The sequence below is a fragment of the Xiphias gladius genome, chromosome 3 (genome assembly GCF_016859285.1).
Source record: "Xiphias gladius isolate SHS-SW01 ecotype Sanya breed wild chromosome 3, ASM1685928v1, whole genome shotgun sequence".
Classification (NCBI taxonomy): domain Eukaryota; kingdom Metazoa; phylum Chordata; class Actinopteri; order Istiophoriformes; family Xiphiidae; genus Xiphias; species Xiphias gladius.
Window position 1 is genome coordinate 11,839,400 of NC_053402.1, and position 18,424 is coordinate 11,857,823.

The window sequence follows — 18,424 nt, forward strand, 5'->3', positions numbered from 1 at the left end:
GAAAAGGGAGGAAAGGTGACACCTGGGAAATTGAAATGATGTTAAGGAAGAAGGGTTGCAGAAAGGAAAAGAAAAAGCACTGTAACCCAATTGGGGTTAGAACCTTATTTTAAAGAAAGAGGTTCTGGTTAGATGAGGAAACTAGGCAGAAAGGTAAGAGAGACTTCAAAAAGTATTTCTTTCCACACATCTGATCTTATTTCTCTCCATTTCTCTGTGTTACCCCAGAGTTCAGTGCTAAAGCGATAGCAGAGACAGCAGAAAGGGGGCTAGCAGGCTTCTGTTTCTGTTGTCAGACAACGGAACAAGTATAAAATGGTGACTGAAACGTGGCCTGTTAAGACTACATGTTAACCAGCAGTCACTTCCAAGCCATTTCCAAGCTGCTGCTCTGCGCTGCTAAAATCCTGATTTTATAACTGTGCATAAAATCACCAAACATAAGTTAACGGAAATGGCTGTGCTGTGATTTCAGCTATATTAACTTGTAAAATGACCAATCAGAGAGAAAGTTAGAAGCTCATTTACGTCTGTGTCAGCTGCCGTGTGGTCAATCGAATGAGATGCATAGAGAGGTGTGCCAGCATAGGGAAAGCCCGACCTCGTGCTTGCTGGGCAATACTGGCGACTCTCTTCTATGGAAAGTAGTAAAGGTTTTTCCAAAAAAAAAAAAAATCGCGAGATTTGTTGCTAGGTGCTTTTGTGAAGAAAACTCACAAAAAAGGGTGTGAAAAGTCGGTTAATCCGGCAACAAAGGCGCAAAATTGGCATCATTTCTTACAAATGTCCCCCAGATGATGTAATAGAAACAGTTTGAGCCAATTCATTTTGAAAGATCAGCGGCCAATGGGGCAACTTCAACGCATTTTGGCTGGTCTTCACATCTTCGGAGTCCTGTTTGAGGGCTAAGACTTGGTTTTAAGGTCCAGGTTAGAATTAGGTTTGGGGTTGAGGTAAAGGGTAAGGGGCAGAGAGGAAGAGAAGAGAATGCATTATGTCAGTGAGTGTCCTCACAAAGACAGAAGTACAAGAATGTGTGTGTGTGTGTGTGTGTGTGTGTGTGTGTGTGTGTGTGTGTGTGTGTGTGTGTGTGTGTGTGTGTGTGTGTATTGCACAGGCATCAGCAGCTAAGATTTTTTTCTAGTGCACTTAAGATTTCTTTAGAAGATCTTTGAGCTGCACAAAATCACTTCAAATTACTTTAGTGATCATTTTCAGGTTTCATCTTTTGTTCTTAGGAATTCACTTGAATTAGAAATTAGGTGTGTCTCTGTAGGAGACAGGTCCAATGAGGGGATACCCAATGAAACAGGCTGTGGCAGAACTGATAGTTAACTCTCTCCTCAGTATCATTATTTCAGTGGGGAAGGCCCTAAAAATTGATAATTGTCTTAAGCATTTCATTTGATTTGAATTAATTTGAAAGGAATTTCGGCTAAAATATTCATGTTCAACACTTGTCCTTTAGTGACACTATGTATTTTTAAGTAAAAATATCGCAACAATCTTGAAGGGCGACTTATTTCCACTTGAAGGAGGTTCCAGGATCTTTTTTTTTCATTGGTGAACAGAATGAAATTAGAAAAATGGTAGCCTCATGTCAGCACCGTTGTATCCTGTTAACACCGTCAACCCACTCTTGCTACGCGGGAGTTAAAACAAACGCACCCCCAGCGCTGAAGCTAATGGGGGGGGCATGAACTCTGACTGGGTCCGAGGTGTATATCACACTTTACAGGATGTAAACGACACTGAAACGTCCTGCATTAAATTGTGATATCTCCAGTAAATTTAAAGACCACGATGTAAGTAGACAGTTATGAGTAAGTGAGTTTAAAGGTATTTTTTACGGTGTTGTTTTAAACATTCACGTTAGAGACGTCTTCAGTGTAACGTTAGCTTGAATGTAAACTAGCTTAAATAGCGAACGTTACGACAGGCAGTTGTTCATCAAAAACTGTTACACGGAAACACAGTTCAAGTGAAAGTACTGCTTCATACACTGCCAGATTTTTAAAATAGGCTTTTCATATTTCCAGAGCTGAAAAAAAAATGAGGAAAGAGAAGAGTGGTGAAGGAGAAACGGAGGTCTCCACTCTTTACTTTGGGAGAAAGAAAAGAAGTGCAACTGATGCAAGATTCAAAGAAACAAAGATGAAGAAGAATAAGAGATTGATTCAGGGCCAATCCGGGAGTCAGGTGATGGAGAGACACGTTTAAACTTAAGGTGTTTAAACTAAATCAAACGAAGGATTGAAACCTACCATAAAACGACTGACGGTACCCAACAACTCTATTTAAGTGAGTGTTTACATCAGTCAAAACACTGCAGTAAAACTGAAAAATTGTCAGTTATAATAGGATGAATAAACAAAATGCAGATTTTTCCCTCAATAAGTTGAACTGCATTAAGTTTAAGAACATTTAATCTACATCAGTCAATTTGATGTCAGTTTTATACCACACATTGATGTATAATACAACATATCAGCCCATCCGTCATGGCCCTCAGGGGTCCACAATAGAGGAGCTTAGGTAATAGGGTGTACCCACGCTTTATCTTACCCTGTTTGAAACATATAGAGTATGTGTATGTCTGTGTATTTTTCCTCAGCTGTAATGATCCTTAACCCCAGTCCTGTTAATACGTGGTTCGAGAGGATTAGCATCATGGTGATCCTGCTCAACTGTGTGACACTGGGCATGTACCAGCCCTGTGAGAACATCGACTGTACCTCGGACCGCTGCCAGATACTGCAGGTAAGGCAGACCCCTGTGTGTGCAACAACATGTCAGCGCACTGATGAAGAGATAGGACAAAACGATTATTTATTTGACATAAACTCAGAGCAACTTACCACTCTTCTTGTCACCGTTACTCAAACTGTGATGCAGACACACTGCAGCTAGAATATTTCCCTCTTGGACGGTTTATATTTTCTCCCAATCTCTGAACAGGGAATTGGGACTTAGTTTGTTTTAATATAGTCTTGTGGAGCTGTACGGGATGTCACTTCATGATGAGAATATGCTTATGGAGACAAGTGCCAGCAATTTTATTCTAATTTTGCTGCAGTTTATTGTTTAAATCGCTTTCTTTGCTCTGTCTTGATGAGGCTTTTGGTTTGTGTAGAAACATCAAAAGTGGTTTACCGTTTTATTGTTCCTATACCACGGCTGTCCTTACCTTGACACTTATCTCTCTACTGTATGCACAGCTGGCCAAATGAGACTACTTTAATGTGATTAGTCTCTAAATTATCAAGGGTTTCACTAACAGAAATCAGTGTATTCTCATTCTCAAGATAACTTGTCATGACAGAAAATCTTTGTAAATCAGTGTTTTCATGTGTTTGCTCTATTCTTATAATTTATACCTTTATGTTACAGTACAGATGATTGTATTGTTTTGTATTTTTTTGCTAATGTTTTCCTTTTGTTGCTGTTTGTAAGCTGTGCTGGGCTGATGTGGGTTATGAGTTGCTGACTGGGTGATTTGCCAACTGGCTGCGGGCTCGGTGTGTACCTCTGGGATTGTAATTGCTTTTCATTGACGTAAATATGGCAGGCTCAATTTCAGGTGTGACAAAACCAACCTTATTCTGCCTCACATGCATTTTGTTGGCAATTTTTAATGTCCATTGACATTGAAAATCTGTCTACAGTAACCTGCATGTTAAGTTTATGTCCCTAGGTTTTCTCATATTCTGTTGCTATGTTGACCAATTTTACTGCCATTTCTCAGTTGCCTATTTTCATTTTTTATTCATTAGGGTGGATTATAATATCAAATAAAGCTCTCCCAGACCAAAATTTAATGTGTTTATTTATCCCATCGGATTTTCTCCTTCTTGCGCAGAGATTTCAAATGAGCATTCACTGCTGTTATCAAACCGAGCAACACATCTTCCTGCTTCACTGTCTGTCTTCCTCATCCTACCTCTCATACCAGTACCATCTTCCTCCTCCCTATATTTCCGTTCTCCCATCCTACACACTCTCTCTCTCTCTCCCTTCCTTCAACCTTTGTCTCTCTAACAAGCATATTGTCTCCCCAGGTAGTGTGAGGGGTCCTGTTCTGGTGGTTGCTAATGGTAACAGGAGGGATTTTGCTGACAGGGCTTAGTTATTTAGCGTGGCCCTCACATGCTTCTCTGGCTCTCTGTGAAATACAGTATTCCCACCTCACCTCCTGGAGGAAATAGACACAGTAATAGCCACAAACAATTTATACATTACAACAGGATCGGTTCAGATATCTGTTTACTGGGGTTAAATTGGGATTAGGAGCACTGGACCTCAGGGATTGAAAGCCTCAGTGAGGGATGGGGGGCAGGGGACTTCGATCCATGTGGTACACCATGATGTGCTACACCTTGGTCAATATCTATATGAGCCCAATCAATACATATGTTAGTCAAAATATTAACTGTACTGAAAAGTAAGATGTCAAACCTAAAGGATGAGTCAGGAAATAGTCCTTATGAAAGCTGTTAATTGCAGAGATTGTTAATTATCCTGAGTGAGTGAGATATTGTTTATTGATAAACAAATTTCTGCTGTTTTTTTACAATTACTTTTTCACTGCTTTGCATAGCACATTAAGTTTTAAGGACAGATATTAAAAACCTTACCACATAGAACCAAAGCTATCTGCAAGGCTAGACATCACTGGCGTAAGTCTAATTTGGCTGAACTGACCCTTTCACACTAATTTCAGTTAAATATCAAAACAAGACATCTTGTGAAGTGCTAATCTTACTCATCATAATCACAGTACGGCCCTAATTTGATTTAATTGGACTGGAAAAGGGTAAAAATATCAAAAATGCTTTTAATTGTTTAATAGATATTTCCATTTTAAGCACTCACAGTTAACAAACTCACAGCCACAAGCTACAGTTGAGGATGGAGACCGTACCTAAGGAAGTGGAGGTCCAACCGGCCCTGATTTAACTCCTGTCTGTATTTGCATAGTCATTTATCGCAAATGGAACGTTGATATTCTATCTAAAATTGATTTGGATGGGACACCACTCATTACACTGACAAATCAGCACCTGTTCAAGCTTTTTAATAGAGCTTCAAATGTTTGGAAAACTCACAGACACTTTATGGAATGAATGTGTTGGGTATTCCTTTTCCTGTCCTATTTGTCTATTAGTGTGAAATGAACATTCGTCCTCACGGTGCCTTTGGTTTGACACACATTAATCTTGTCAGTCACTCATTTCACAAGTAGAGTAAGACTCACATACATTATTTTATCTTAAATGGTACCATTACAATTCCTGATGACCTACTTAGCACGCCCTCTCCTCCTGCAGCACAATGACAGCACATGAAGTAGTTTCCACACCAGCCCCTATTTCATATCATGAAAGGGCCCAACACAAGACAGCCTCAACCTCTTTACAAATCATGTTGACGATGAAACCTGATAGGATGACTGAAGAGGAAGCTGGCGGTAGTGACAAATAACAATGATGAATTCATTCCCCTTTCACTCAGCGCAGAGCACGACAGGGATCCGACTAGTGCAGCCAATGTCGGATTACATGTGAAGCATGCAGGCTGCATTATTTATCAAAACATAATTTAAACAGCATGTGAAACTGATGTTCTCATCTTTCCCACTGCCTGCTGCCAGCTCTGTATGCTGGCTGTGTTTGGGCTGATACTTGTGTCAGGTTTTGTGTATGTGTGTGAGTGAGTGAATGAGCAGGGATTGAACACGTGGGCTTCAAATGCATTACAACCCATAGTCATGCTCACATAAGAGCAGTGTTATACAATAAATGCATTTACACACACCCCCAAGTGCAAAGATTTGGTCCCTGCTTTTAGAGATTTGATCCCTATGAATAACAAATAGTATGGACCACACTTGTCCACACTTGTAGACCAAGAGAATAGATCACTGTTTATCCAATCTCTTGACTCTGAACAAAAAACAGGATCCAGTGCTACTTTCAGTGCTGCAACATGAATAAATCCACAAAACTTCACACAAGATATATCTCATTGAAAGTGGTCTACAGCTGAAACCAATATCCTGCAGTTGCTTATCAGTGCCCTTCTCCAGTTGAAGCTTATTACTCCTGGTTGCTGCATGTCACTGCATGTCAGTGTTTTCTAGCCTACTGTGGGTTATTGTTGAGTTTCTAGTTTGATGTTTAAATTTTGCCTGAAACCTGAAACGGTAATAACCTTAAAGTACTTGTGGAAAATAGTTTTCCCATTTCAGCATGTGTATTGTTTTGTAGCATGTGATTTGTTGGGTGCACAAAATCTATTCTCAGGGTATACTTGCTGTGTTTTAGCAGCCTAGAGCAGCAATCAGCTTGAGAGTCCTTGTGGTCTTTGAAACCCTTCTTTATATTTATCTGTGAAATGGGTTCCTTCAGTCCGTCAGTTAAAGATTATATTTGAGTACACTGGCATGTTGGCTCATAATGTGTTGTTGCCTTGAGAGTCTAACCGGCTTGAAAAGCAATTTAGATGGGTGAACATTCTTGCATTTCGGTGTCAAACCTTTTATTTCATATTTGTTTAGCAAATCAAGCATTTCAAGTATATGCATACAACTTTGAGATTCAACAGTATCCCATTTGGAAGAGTGTAGTGCCATGAGTGTTAGTGCATGGATGTCACACAGGTTGGGGATGGGTGACAGTTTTGGAACAAACAAAAATCCCTGTCATCATCAAAAAGCCAAATTACAACCAGTGACGTGTTAGCAGGCAACCATGGCTTCATTTAAATTCCAAGGCCATGGAAATCTCCATGTCAAGAGGTACCAGCTTTAGTTATACTGTATGTAGTAGGAATATGTCACAAGGCAACAAACAGTCATACAGCCTAGGGCAAAGCACAGGGAAAGAGTTTTCTTCTGAACAATGCAAGCAAGAAATGGCAGATAACATCTTATATGTCTCTCTCTCCATTTATCTCTCACTGTCTCGTCTCTCTTCATATTTTGTTTTCTGTGAGGTTTGACCTGGATGTATTTACTTTCCTTTTTGCTGTTCACCTCTTACTTCTCTCTTACACAAGTATTGCAGTGTCGGTTGGTTCACATCGAGCACCAGATGTTTTGTGTGGTATTGTATTAGTAAAGTCACATGTACGCAGTGTACACGCAGACATTTAGGCGTTTTAAGCCATACACTTTACAGTGTTAACAGCAAACTTGACTAAGGCAATAGCCACCAGTGCTTTTACAGTCATTAATAGAGAGCACACAAACAAACACTTTAAAAGCAAATCAGTCTTGGACACCACACATCCTTCTGTTAGTGTTCTGTTAGATCGTAACCTGTGGTGTTTAAAAGGAAAGTTGGATGAAAAACTAATTTGACAGGTTCTGTGAGCTTTGGGATGAGTCTGCTGTGTAGCGGGATTTTGCCACATTTAAAAAGTGTAAAAATTGCCTTTGAAATGTGGAAAATAGCAGGTCATCGATTGTTTTGTGCTGTTTGAATAGATACAGGGTCAGAGCCTAAAAATCGCTTGAGAAGTGTGCACATGTGTTTCAGGCCATGTATGCAATGTCGTTTCCAAGTCTCTCGTTGTGTGCCGTGCTTTTGAACAAAATCATATTTACATTTTCTAAAGCCCTACTGTTAACAACTAAGGAGTTTTTTTTAATCCAGATAATTTTTTCTCACACGGACATATCAAGTGCTCCTCGTTCACTAAGAAACTGAGTTGAAAAAAATGAAGAGGGAGCTTTGAAAACATCTTAAGCCTAATAATTTCATGAACATCCGAGAAAGAACAGACATCTCTCTCTTGTTTCAAGCAAAATATATCAAATGCATCTTTTGCCTTCTTTTGTTCACTTCCTCAAACTTTATCTCCCTCTGTGTTCTTGTAGGCCTTTGATGCATTCATCTACATCTTCTTTGCATTGGAGATGGTGATAAAGATGGTGGCTCTTGGGATCTTTGGCCGTCGCTGTTACCTGGGAGACACCTGGAACAGGCTGGACTTCTTCATCGTCATGGCTGGGTAAGCAACTTTATCGGTCTCGGCATTAATTTTATCTAGTAAAGTTTGTATGTCATGTTCTCTAGGGAAGATTGATATAAGGAAAGGGTACCTTAGCAGCATTCACTCTTGAAATCAAGGCATAACAGAGAGTAAAATAACTCAGCGTCTTACTTTATGCTGTCATAAACTTCAAAGATACTAAATATCAGTAAAGTTCCTGACTGAATTAGTTCACTTGTACTTAAAATCTGAATTCTATAATATAATGTCAATATTTAGGGTTTAGCAAGTATAGAACTTGTTTATGATGACAGGATTTGTTGTTTCCCTGCAGTCTGACACTATACTCCCAGCCAGTCTTGACTACTGCTAACGGTGTGTCTTACTATTTGTGCATTGGTTTTCTAAGCTCTAAGAAGATTAATAAAACTGTCAAGTGCTTTTAAATGCAGCATGATTTTCGTTCACTCCAGACATTTTCACATTTTATTTTTGCGAGTCTGGGTAGCGCTGATGATGCAGGATGACATGTCACCTAAAATGTCTAATATATTAATAACCTGTCAGTACATGTGACTTAATGTTTACAACTCCTGGTTTGTTTGTAATACATCAGTGTGAACACTAAACAGACTAGAGGTAAAAAGCTGGGGGAACTAAACTTCAGATGTGAAGAAAAACATTGTCTTTCGCCTTCATTCTTCATCCACTGATTTGCATGTCAGTAAAGTTCATACAGTACAAATCTAGGCCTTTGCTGTTCATGCAGTTGTTTATGAAATAATAGTCATTCATGAAACTATGTTAAGATAATTCTGAACCTGTGTGGCCTTTCTGCAGAGGTACAGTCAAAACTGCTTAACACTTGAGTCCAGGGAGTAGATGGCACAAACATCTGAAGTGAAATTGTTTGGAAAAAAGACAGAAATGAAGGATGAAAAGACGAAAACTTGGAATTCAAGAGTTTGCGTGAGACACCCATTATGAAACATTGATTACACCTGCACACAAAAGCATACACATCCACGCTCATATTTTGTGTTGCTTAAGTTTAACTTGTTCTTGCTAAGTGTCCATCACACATGCTGTTACTGCGGAAAATGCATACACATACACTAGATGGATGCATGTGCACAAAACAAAAGCAAACACACCTGCTCAAACACGTGCTGTGAACGAAGTGAGAGAAGGGGCTCAGACCTGGGTGATTAAAGCAAGTGTGTGTTTGTGAGAGAGAGATGGATAGGGAGAGTGGCTGGTATAATAGCAGACAAAGAAAGGTAGAGAAACAGTCTTACCAGGGTAGGTGGAGGGACATTCAACTTAATGTGATCTGAATCGATTTATACCCAGTGGGTGCTCATTGTTTGTGTGTGCGAGTGTGTCTGTGTGAGTGTGTTTATTGCATAGAATTACACACATAGATTACAGTCTGTCAGCTTTGCATTTTGAGTTTGTTTAATCTGTGTATGTGTGCGTCTGTGTTTGTATATGCATCTGTGTGAACGCCTCGGTCTTCGTTTTTCCTCTTGGCAGCATCCATTAGATTTACTTCTCGGCTAATTGCAGAGGGCAGTGCCAGCCTCGCCAGGCCAAATCACAGCCGACAGTCTGCTATGAGCTCCATGTCTGTTACCCACGGGCACCACCTTGCTCTCTCGCCCTCCTCTGCCCTCTCTCTCTTTCTTTCTTTTTCAAATGCTCGGATGAAAAGGCTCTGAATGGGGTTTCATGCCTTTGATCCATGACCCTGCCACACAAAAAGTGTGTCCTGGAATCTGTTTTATTTAATATACTGTATATTTTATTTGAGCCTAATTCACTTTTTTTCTAGCCTGTCAAGTATCTGTAGCATTAACTGAAAAATCGCAGTATGTCCCCTTGTGTGTGTCCACTGAGATTCCTGATCCAGCAATGAAGCCTAACCCTTTTTGCAGGAAGTCAGTCTTGCCTTCCATATTTATTCTAATGTATGCCTAAGATAGGTTGAAAAATGTACCGGGTCAAAGAATTGAAAGAAAACTTGATCCCACTGAGCAAGACTGACTGTTGTTTGTATATGTCTAGCATAATAAGGAGCTGTATCTAGACTCAACCTGGTGGACACACCTGGAGCATCTTTTTAGATATAAATTCAAAGAAACACAGAGCCGATTACTGTTTGGGGACCTGTCCTTCTTGCTTTTAGTAGCTTAGCTGTAATACATAATTAAATGGGACTGAACAAGACGGCACTTCAGCTGTGGTTTTTCATTAATTTCCTAGGAGATCCTCACAATTGAGCATGTTTCTTTTTTAACTGTAAAAAGGCAATAATGATGTTTTTTTTATGTAAATGATGTGGAAAAACTTATTTCTTGACACAGAACTACAACGTTAACTTTGATGAGGGCATATTGTCAATTAGACAGTTAAGTCACCACAGATTTTGCATGTCTAGATTGAAGACTCAGTCATTTTCCTTTTCTCTCATGTTAAAGGTGCCTCTGAACTCTTCTCACTAGGTCTACACTAGATTTCCCCTTTAGCTCTGCATTTCAAATTGATATAAACATGCACACACACACACTAGTCACATGAAAGCGTGAATGAAATGAAGGTGTCACATGTAAAAAGGGAATGTGAAAATCAGAAAAGAACAATCAGAAAAAGGACGCTTGCGGCAGTCCACTAATTATCCTCCCAAGCACAGCTTCCTGATTGATGTGTGCAGGAAGAGTTACTTGGATAGAGCGCACACATGCATACACACAAATGCATACACACAGTGTGTGCACAGACACTGACAAAGACCAACACACATGCAGGCACATCTGTGATCTTGTTTTCTCTCTTTCACTTTTTTCCCTGCTCCGTCTGTCCTCCAGATGCAACTGGATCACAAACGGAAAAAAATTTCTGTGCAATATCTGTGCAGCTGTTAATGCTTTTGTAGGTGTCATCTATCTAAAACTTTATCATTCACACGTTAACCTGATCAAGCAACACAAAAACATCAAGTGTTTGTGCCCTTGAGCTCCCTATGAGGGGAACATCTCTCTTTTGACATTTTAGCCTTCTGTGCAGTCTCTCAGCAGCCCTCATCAAATCATTAGAGCTAGCACAGATACTATTATGGTTTGAGGCAGCTTGTAATAACACCACTATGCCCAGCCGGAAAAAGCGTGGCCCCAAAACAGCTGTTTCGCTATTTCTATGCTGTGACATTTTCATCAAGCTGCTGTGTGGCATTCCTGCTCTTTCGACTACACTGGGAAGAGAAAATTGGTCTGTGACATGCCTGTAAATCCGTGCAAAGATTCATTCTTTCAAGTGTGGGACCCATGAGCTTTACAGTGGGAACAACAGAATTAGGCTGTTTCCACAAGTCCAAGAGGAGTAAGCATTTCAACCCAAAAAGTTTGATCTAGCACCCTCACATGCTTACAAATTTCTGTTGGTTTTAAATATTTCACTGCTACATGAATAAATTGTTAGTGGTTAGAGCCTGTCAGCTGTACAGCAGTTCAATCCCTTGTTATAACAAGTAATCCCACTCAAGTGTGAGCCGAGGCGCTTCTCCGTTGATGACTGTGCTGTGGTGAAGGGCAAATGGAAAGAGTTTCCCTGTGGGATCAATAAAGTATCGCTTTATTGTAAATGACATGGTTCCTAAGTCTATTTATGTGAAAGACTATGAGCTTGGCTTGTTTTGCCAAAGCCAGTGGCTGTGCTTTGGGGGTTATTAGCTTGTGGTGGGGGTGGTGGTGCTGCTGCTGTTGATGTCATGCTGTCCAAACACGGTTGTAGCCCTGGGCACATCAATTTTGTGCAGAGACTTACACAAACTCACTTAACTAAAGTTACACAATGTACACCCTTTGCACACACATTCGTGCACATGCTGGCATTTATGCTGTCATTTATTGCACATATACTGTAAAACTCACTCACTCACTTGAGCTATCTCTGTGTTGATGATTACGGTCATGTAGTATAAGTGTGGCACATTCAAACATACACACACTGCTTTCACACAGACATGGCAAAGCGTAGCCATTCTCCAGTGTGCGTGGTTTGGGTTTGGGGGCAAAAACAGCTTAGACATGCTGTGGAAATGACTTGCTGACAGATGCCAGGCTCTGACTGAGCCACAACATCCTGAAGGCAACACTTGTAATAGAATGTATCTCTCTTTTTCCCCTCTTTCTTTCTCTTCCTATCCGCTCTTTCATGTTATTCTCCCCTTTTGATGCTTTGTCACTTCATTCCCCCACCACTTTCCCCTCTGTGCAGTACATTTTCCATACTGTAAAGGCTCACACAGTTCTGGGAGGGGACAGGTGAGACTAGATCAAAAAATGACCACTGTTGAATCATGAGCGGGGCTCTCTCGTCCAGCTGGAGCCATTGTAATCCTTTTTTGTCATATTTTGAACGAGTAGCTCGCCCAGGTAACTACCGAAAGGTTAAATGATGTTCTCTCTGTTTTTTCTCTGTTTTTCCTTTTCTCTCTGTCTGTTTATCCAGAATGGTAGAGTACTCACTGGACCTGCAGAATATTAACCTGTCGGCCATTCGGACAGTGCGGGTCCTTCGGCCGCTCAAAGCCATCAACAGAGTGCCAAGTGAGAACGTTTTACGTTTTTGTGTGTGTTTGTGAGTGCAAATCACATTTGTAAGTATGCTCTCATGTGACTATGTAGCCTATTTTCTGTGTGTTTGTGCTTGTTTCGCTTTGTACCTATGTGCGTCTGTCATTCCCCATAATGCATCTGCATGAAAATTCATGTAGATGTATTACATCTCCGGCTTTTTTGTGCATCCGCGTGCCACCTGTTCCCCATGGGCATCATTAAACATTCATCTTATGCTTAATCACACAGCCCATTCAGGCCCTGAGTCACAGCTTTATCAGATTTGAAAACCATCCACTAATGCTGCTTCACCGATCAGGCCGTGACAATAAGCTCATTGCTTTCATCTAAAACTCAGTTCTTGGCCAAACTTTTTAACTTCTATTGATTTCCCTAATAGGCACCTCTTAATCATTGTAAGCACCCATTATGCTGCCCAAGCTAGGTTCAGACTCATCTCTTAGTTCTAGAACTTAAGCAATTAGCCAAGCATTAGCAGCTAATGCTAATTGTAGGTAATGAAGTTTAAGAGTAGTAGTTAGAAACCCTTTTTTTGTTTTGGTAAAATGAATTTGGTATATTTTCCGTTAATATAAAAAAAATCATGCCTCGGGATTATAAAAAAGGTGAATACATTTTATACGTAGATGTGCTCTAAGTGACTAGTGACACACGCTTGGTCTTTTTCTCATCAAAGTGAATGAACAGGACAATTGGATTCTCTCCAGAACTCCTCTTCCCTGCAGAAAATCTTGGCCGAACAAAGCAGATAAACTTAGAAACTTTTCCTCAATAACTTAAACTCACTGAGAGAAACTGTGCCTTCTTCTTTTAAATAATCATGAAATGTGTCCTCAGCAGGTGGAGCTGATTGCAAGAAAGCGCTTTTGCCTAATTCAGTTTGGACCTGCAGGACAGATACTGTAGGAAAAAGGAACCTTACTTTTCTACTTTAAGTTTTTAAAGACATAAGGGTACCATAGTGTGGAAGACAAAAAGTAGCCTCACAGATGAAATTGTGAATAAATCTATAGGGCAGAACAGTTAATAAGGTTCATTTCAGAACTAGATAATGGCACTGATAGGAACATTAAGATACAGACTGACACAAAGTTTTACATGTGAGGAAGAGAGATGAGCAGATAGAGTGATATGTTTGTGTCTACATGTGAGATACATGATCTGTTGCCCAGGTGACTGCAGGTGTGGATTGTTACAACACTTCTGTAAGTAATACTTTCGGCATGCTATGAAGACCTCCCCCTAAAAACCCTTTGTGTTTTTTAAATAGAGACTTATGAAACAGATATGTACACAGAATTCCAAAATTATAGCTTTTCCTCTACCTTGAGCAAGTCCTTGCTGACTTTTCTCACCACCTAAGTGTCCGATTACAGCTGATTCTTCATAATTACCTGAAAAAGTGTCCTGTCTTCAGTGCCTGAATTGATTTCAATTTTCCACGTTTTGCAGGACAAGTTACTTTTCAGTCGGAGCCATCCACTCAGCTCAATATTTCAGACAGCCCCAGCAGCAGCGCTCAGAAAAACATAGATGTTAACTGTATTACTCTTCAAATGGTGTGATTAGAAGATGTGTGCAGTAAAGTGTGTACAGCGTTTTCAGGGACAAGTGCACAGATTTTATACAAGTCTGCTTTTCTGGTGATTATGCTTCATAGCACAAATCTCCAGATCACACGAGTTTGTTATCATATGTGTAGCTGACAGAGCAGATGCATCGCTATACTGTTCTGTATGCGTGTGGTTATTAAAGATGTGTTTGCATGAGTCTTTTTTTCTCTTGTTTGTATTTGTTCACACTGTAGTTGACTCTGTGTGTGTCTGTGTGTGTGTGTGTGTGTGTGTGTGTGTGTGTGTGTGTGTGTGTGTGTGTGTGTGTGTGTGTGTGTGCGTGTGCGCGTGTGTGTGTTTTTGTGTGTCTGTGTGTGTGAGAGAGATTTGTGCATACTGTTATTGTGTATGTTGTTATCAGTCAGCTGCATGTAATGAGTGTTTGGTAGCCTGATTCTGTCAGGTTAGAGGTGAGGACGCATGGGGATAGAGCTATTTGTTCCTTCTTTTGTTGGATCGCTACTTTGCACACAGATACACAGGGAGCACACACCTCCATTTGTAACCCTCCAACAAAATGGCAGATAATAGTCCTGTGCTATGTCGGTCTATTTGTGCGCTGTTGTGTTAGACTTTTTAATTAAATTGGAGTGAGATAGAGGAAATGCAAGACAGAACAGGAGTGCGTAAGACAAGCAAACACTACAGAAACTTAAACAAGAAAGAGAGGAGAAGAAAAGGGAAGGGAACTCCCCGGGTCTTTGGTGAATAGCACAGGCAGGTAGCTGTAAATGTGTTTCCACTGTGGCATCCATCTTTATCTGGGAACAGCAGGAGCTGGCAAACTGATACAGTCACCAGGAGGGGAGAGATTTGGAGGCAAGATAGAGAAGGAGAGAGAGAATAAGAAAAAAAAGGCAAGGCAGAAAAAGATGAGAAAAAGATTTAATTGTGTGAAACTCTTTTTTCTTTTCTGTTTTATTTGTTTTTCCTTTTCTTTGAATTTTGTGGGCTTTCTTTCTTTCTTTCTTTCTTTCTTTGGCACTCCCTATTTTTTTGCAAACCCTTCGGCCCTGTCTCATTCTCGTTCTCCCTGTCTCTCCCTCCATCCATCCATCTCTCCCTCTCTTCACCCAATTAGGCCTAATGGAACAGTGGCCTAATGACAAGGACCGTAGGGAAAAAACACATTTAGACTCGCCTCCAGCCGCCACCAGAGACACATACGCACCAGTAACGCTACTGCTTTCCATTTAATACCAGTTGACAAGACAAATTAGCCGGAGTCGGAAGAAAAGTGAACACTTACCTCAAAAAAAATTCTTTCCTCTGCACTCTTGAGATAAAATTTCCATAAAATTCTGAAATTTCAGTTTGATTGTTTTTTTTACTTTCTAATCCAAGACAGATTAGATCCAGACAATCATATCCTGGCAATCTGTCATTCACAGCCTGTTTTTCCACAATGAGCTCTGCCAAATTCAGGAGTGAACTTTAAATCGATTAAGGACATTATAACAAAAGTTTGGAAAAGGGTAGAGGCTGCACTTAGACCACGAATTGCGATTCACCATCAGTTAATTCTATACATGCAGACACACACTGCATTGATAGATGAACGTCTAAATGTGAGCACACACTCTAACTGGGCACATAATCATTAATCTAGATGTAGTAAAACTCAAGAGGGAGTGATAGCATTGATTAACACATAGGTAATGGGAGAATCTGCCTTAATGAGGTTAAACGTTTATTTTTATTCCTTTACTGCCATTTGTATTTACATAGTTTTTTATTTGCATCCCTGTAAATATTTTCTACATGTGGGAACTTCATCCTCATTGCTCTGTCTCTTCTCTCCTGTTTCTCCCTCTTCTCCGCTTCTCTCCTGTCATTCAGTCTGTTGCCAGGTTAGATACAGTCTTGTGTTTGTGAACCATTAACCTACTGTTGAATTGTTGTTCAAGAAAGCCAGTATGGCACTGAAAAACATAAATGCACACACATCAGACAGGTAGAGACACACGCACATACATATAGTCACACTTGTAGTAAAACCAAAACCCATGCACACACCTCTCTCAGGTGTGTGTACGGGGTTGCTGTGATCTCATCAGTGGGTCTCACCTCTCTGTCTCGTTAATCCAATCAGCTGTCATTATATTCCACTAATCACCATCTTAATATGCCATCACTGCGGGACAGACCCAGCCACAGGGGATGAGGTCATCATTGACAGGGGACACGCTTGTGTTTCTGCAATTAGGTTTCATCTAATCATGAGTGAGACCTCATGTAGCCCAATTATGCTTCTGTGTTCATCGGGTGGACAGGAGTTAGTATATGTGTGCGCCTGCGTGTGTGGTTTTCTTTTTGATATTCTACCTTTAAAGCTCCTATTTTGGTCTCCCAGTATTTCCTCCGATGTGTTTGTCTTACATACCGCCTCCTCTGGAGACGCTGTTCACTTCCACTTCTGAACCACCGTGCCTCTGTGTGTGTGCAGTACACCCATGTGTCTTTTTTCCACTTTGTAGTTCTTGAGTTGTGCTTTCAAGTGAGTATGCTGTCAAAAGCAGAATCTGCTTTTATACGACTTTATCTTCTAGAAATGGTGCTCAATTACTATTACACTGAAACAGAAAATACCCTTGAAAGGACACTCAATACCATTCAGATCGCATTTTTAGCAATATAATGAGGGAACATTTTAATCATATCTGCAAAGTTGCAAAATGTTCACTGATAACATTATGTGGTAACGGTTAGGCTACTCAAAGAAGTCGGCTGAAGTTAGGGAACAATGTAGGTTTTGGTTAAATATTGAAAAACTCAGGACTGATACAGCTACAAGATGTGTTCCCTTTTTCAGTATTTAACCAAAAACACAAACTTTCCCTAACCTTAACCAATATTTTTTTAGAAGTTTAAACCTGTTTTCAAAGTCCTGCATTTTGTGAGCCTTTCATCCACCCCAACTACCTCCCTATGATTTCTGAACAGTATAACACAAAGCAGCTCCTGAACTCAAGAAAAAAAAAAATGCAATGAACATAATCCAGACATCAATCATGTTTCCTTCAAAACTTATTTCATAAAGCGGTTTATTAGTTAATAATGTAATTTCTAGGAGACAGGGATACTTTGAACTTATTAGTACCGGTAATACCATATTCACAAGTAGTATTCATAAGGTAAAATATTTGACCATGGTCAGCCGCTGATGAAGTAATCTATATGCAAATAGTCGATCCCTTTTTTTTAATCAATAGTGTAAAACTGTGATAATCTATTATTGATTTATTGACCTGCTAAAATACACAGGTATGCGAATCCTGGTGAACCTGCTACTAGACACTCTACCCATGTTGGGCAATGTGCTGCTGCTTTGCTTCTTCGTCTTCTTCATCTTCGGCATCATCGGCGTGCAGCTGTGGGCGGGGCTACTGAGGAACCGCTGCTATCTTGAGGAGAACTTCACCCTGTGAGTTAAAGACTCTACAGTCTGTCAGTGTGTACAGTGTATGTGTGTTTGTGTGGTGCCAATGCGTTTGTGTCTAAAAATTAAGTTGATGCATCCCAAATTGAAAGTTACGATGAGGGACAGAGACCGCGGCCCAGCCCTCGGACTGTATGCCTACCATTTTTCTCCACTTAATGATGTGATACTTGTGAAAAACCCATATTATAGTAATTAATCTATTATCTGTTGTACTTGCTAAAAAATTCAATTTAACTACTGCAGTTTGGATATGAACATAAAATGTTGTCATAATGGATAATTAACTCCATTCACATGGATTTCACACAAAATTACTTATATACTGTATGTTAGTATATTTGACCTTAGCATATACATAAGCAAACTCTGTCTTCCAGCGTTTATTCCTATTCCTATTTCTATCCCTCTCTCTAAAGCTAAAAAGCAACAGTAACAGTGCAGTTTTTTCCAGTTTGCAACTAAGATTGTGATTGGATTCCAGCTGGATGCCTCCATATTCATGATTCTACATGACAGCATCACCTCCTGTGTCTCTGTGTGTGAGTGACATTCACCAGTATTCAGTGTTTGATTTGATGGCATTCTCTCAGATTCCTTTTTTATGCTGGCATCAGCACGCTAGAAAGACACATGCCCCTGATGTGTGTGTTGTATTATGTATATAAGCCAAGTATACTTCTCTTGCTGTTTTGCTCCGTCTCTGGTTATGCTGACACAGTGTATACTAATGACACAGC

At 40.1% G+C, this 18,424-nt stretch overlaps 1 protein-coding gene across 8 annotated transcripts in view; it reads left to right on the forward strand.

Annotated features, from left to right (window-relative positions):
• Positions 1-1,675: 1,675 nt before the first annotated feature.
• Positions 1,676-18,424, forward strand: part of LOC120806859 (voltage-dependent T-type calcium channel subunit alpha-1I-like) — a 76,328-nt gene continuing 59,579 nt past the window's right edge. For 5 of the 8 annotated variants that reach the window (XR_005709749.1, XM_040158363.1, XM_040158401.1 and 2 more), the window contains exons 1-6: positions 1,676-1,805; positions 2,040-2,301; positions 2,615-2,760; positions 7,880-8,013; positions 12,505-12,602; positions 17,510-17,669. Coding sequence is in view for 7 of the 8 variants with exons in the window: in XM_040158363.1 (XP_040014297.1) it covers positions 2,620-2,760; positions 7,880-8,013; positions 12,505-12,602; positions 17,510-17,669 (533 nt within the window). In the remaining variant the exon portion in view is untranslated. The remainder of the gene's footprint in view (positions 1,806-2,039; positions 2,302-2,614; positions 2,761-7,879; positions 8,014-12,504; positions 12,603-17,509; positions 17,670-18,424) is intronic. The other 3 variants (XM_040158382.1, XM_040158389.1, XM_040158373.1) reach the window with 3 other exon arrangements.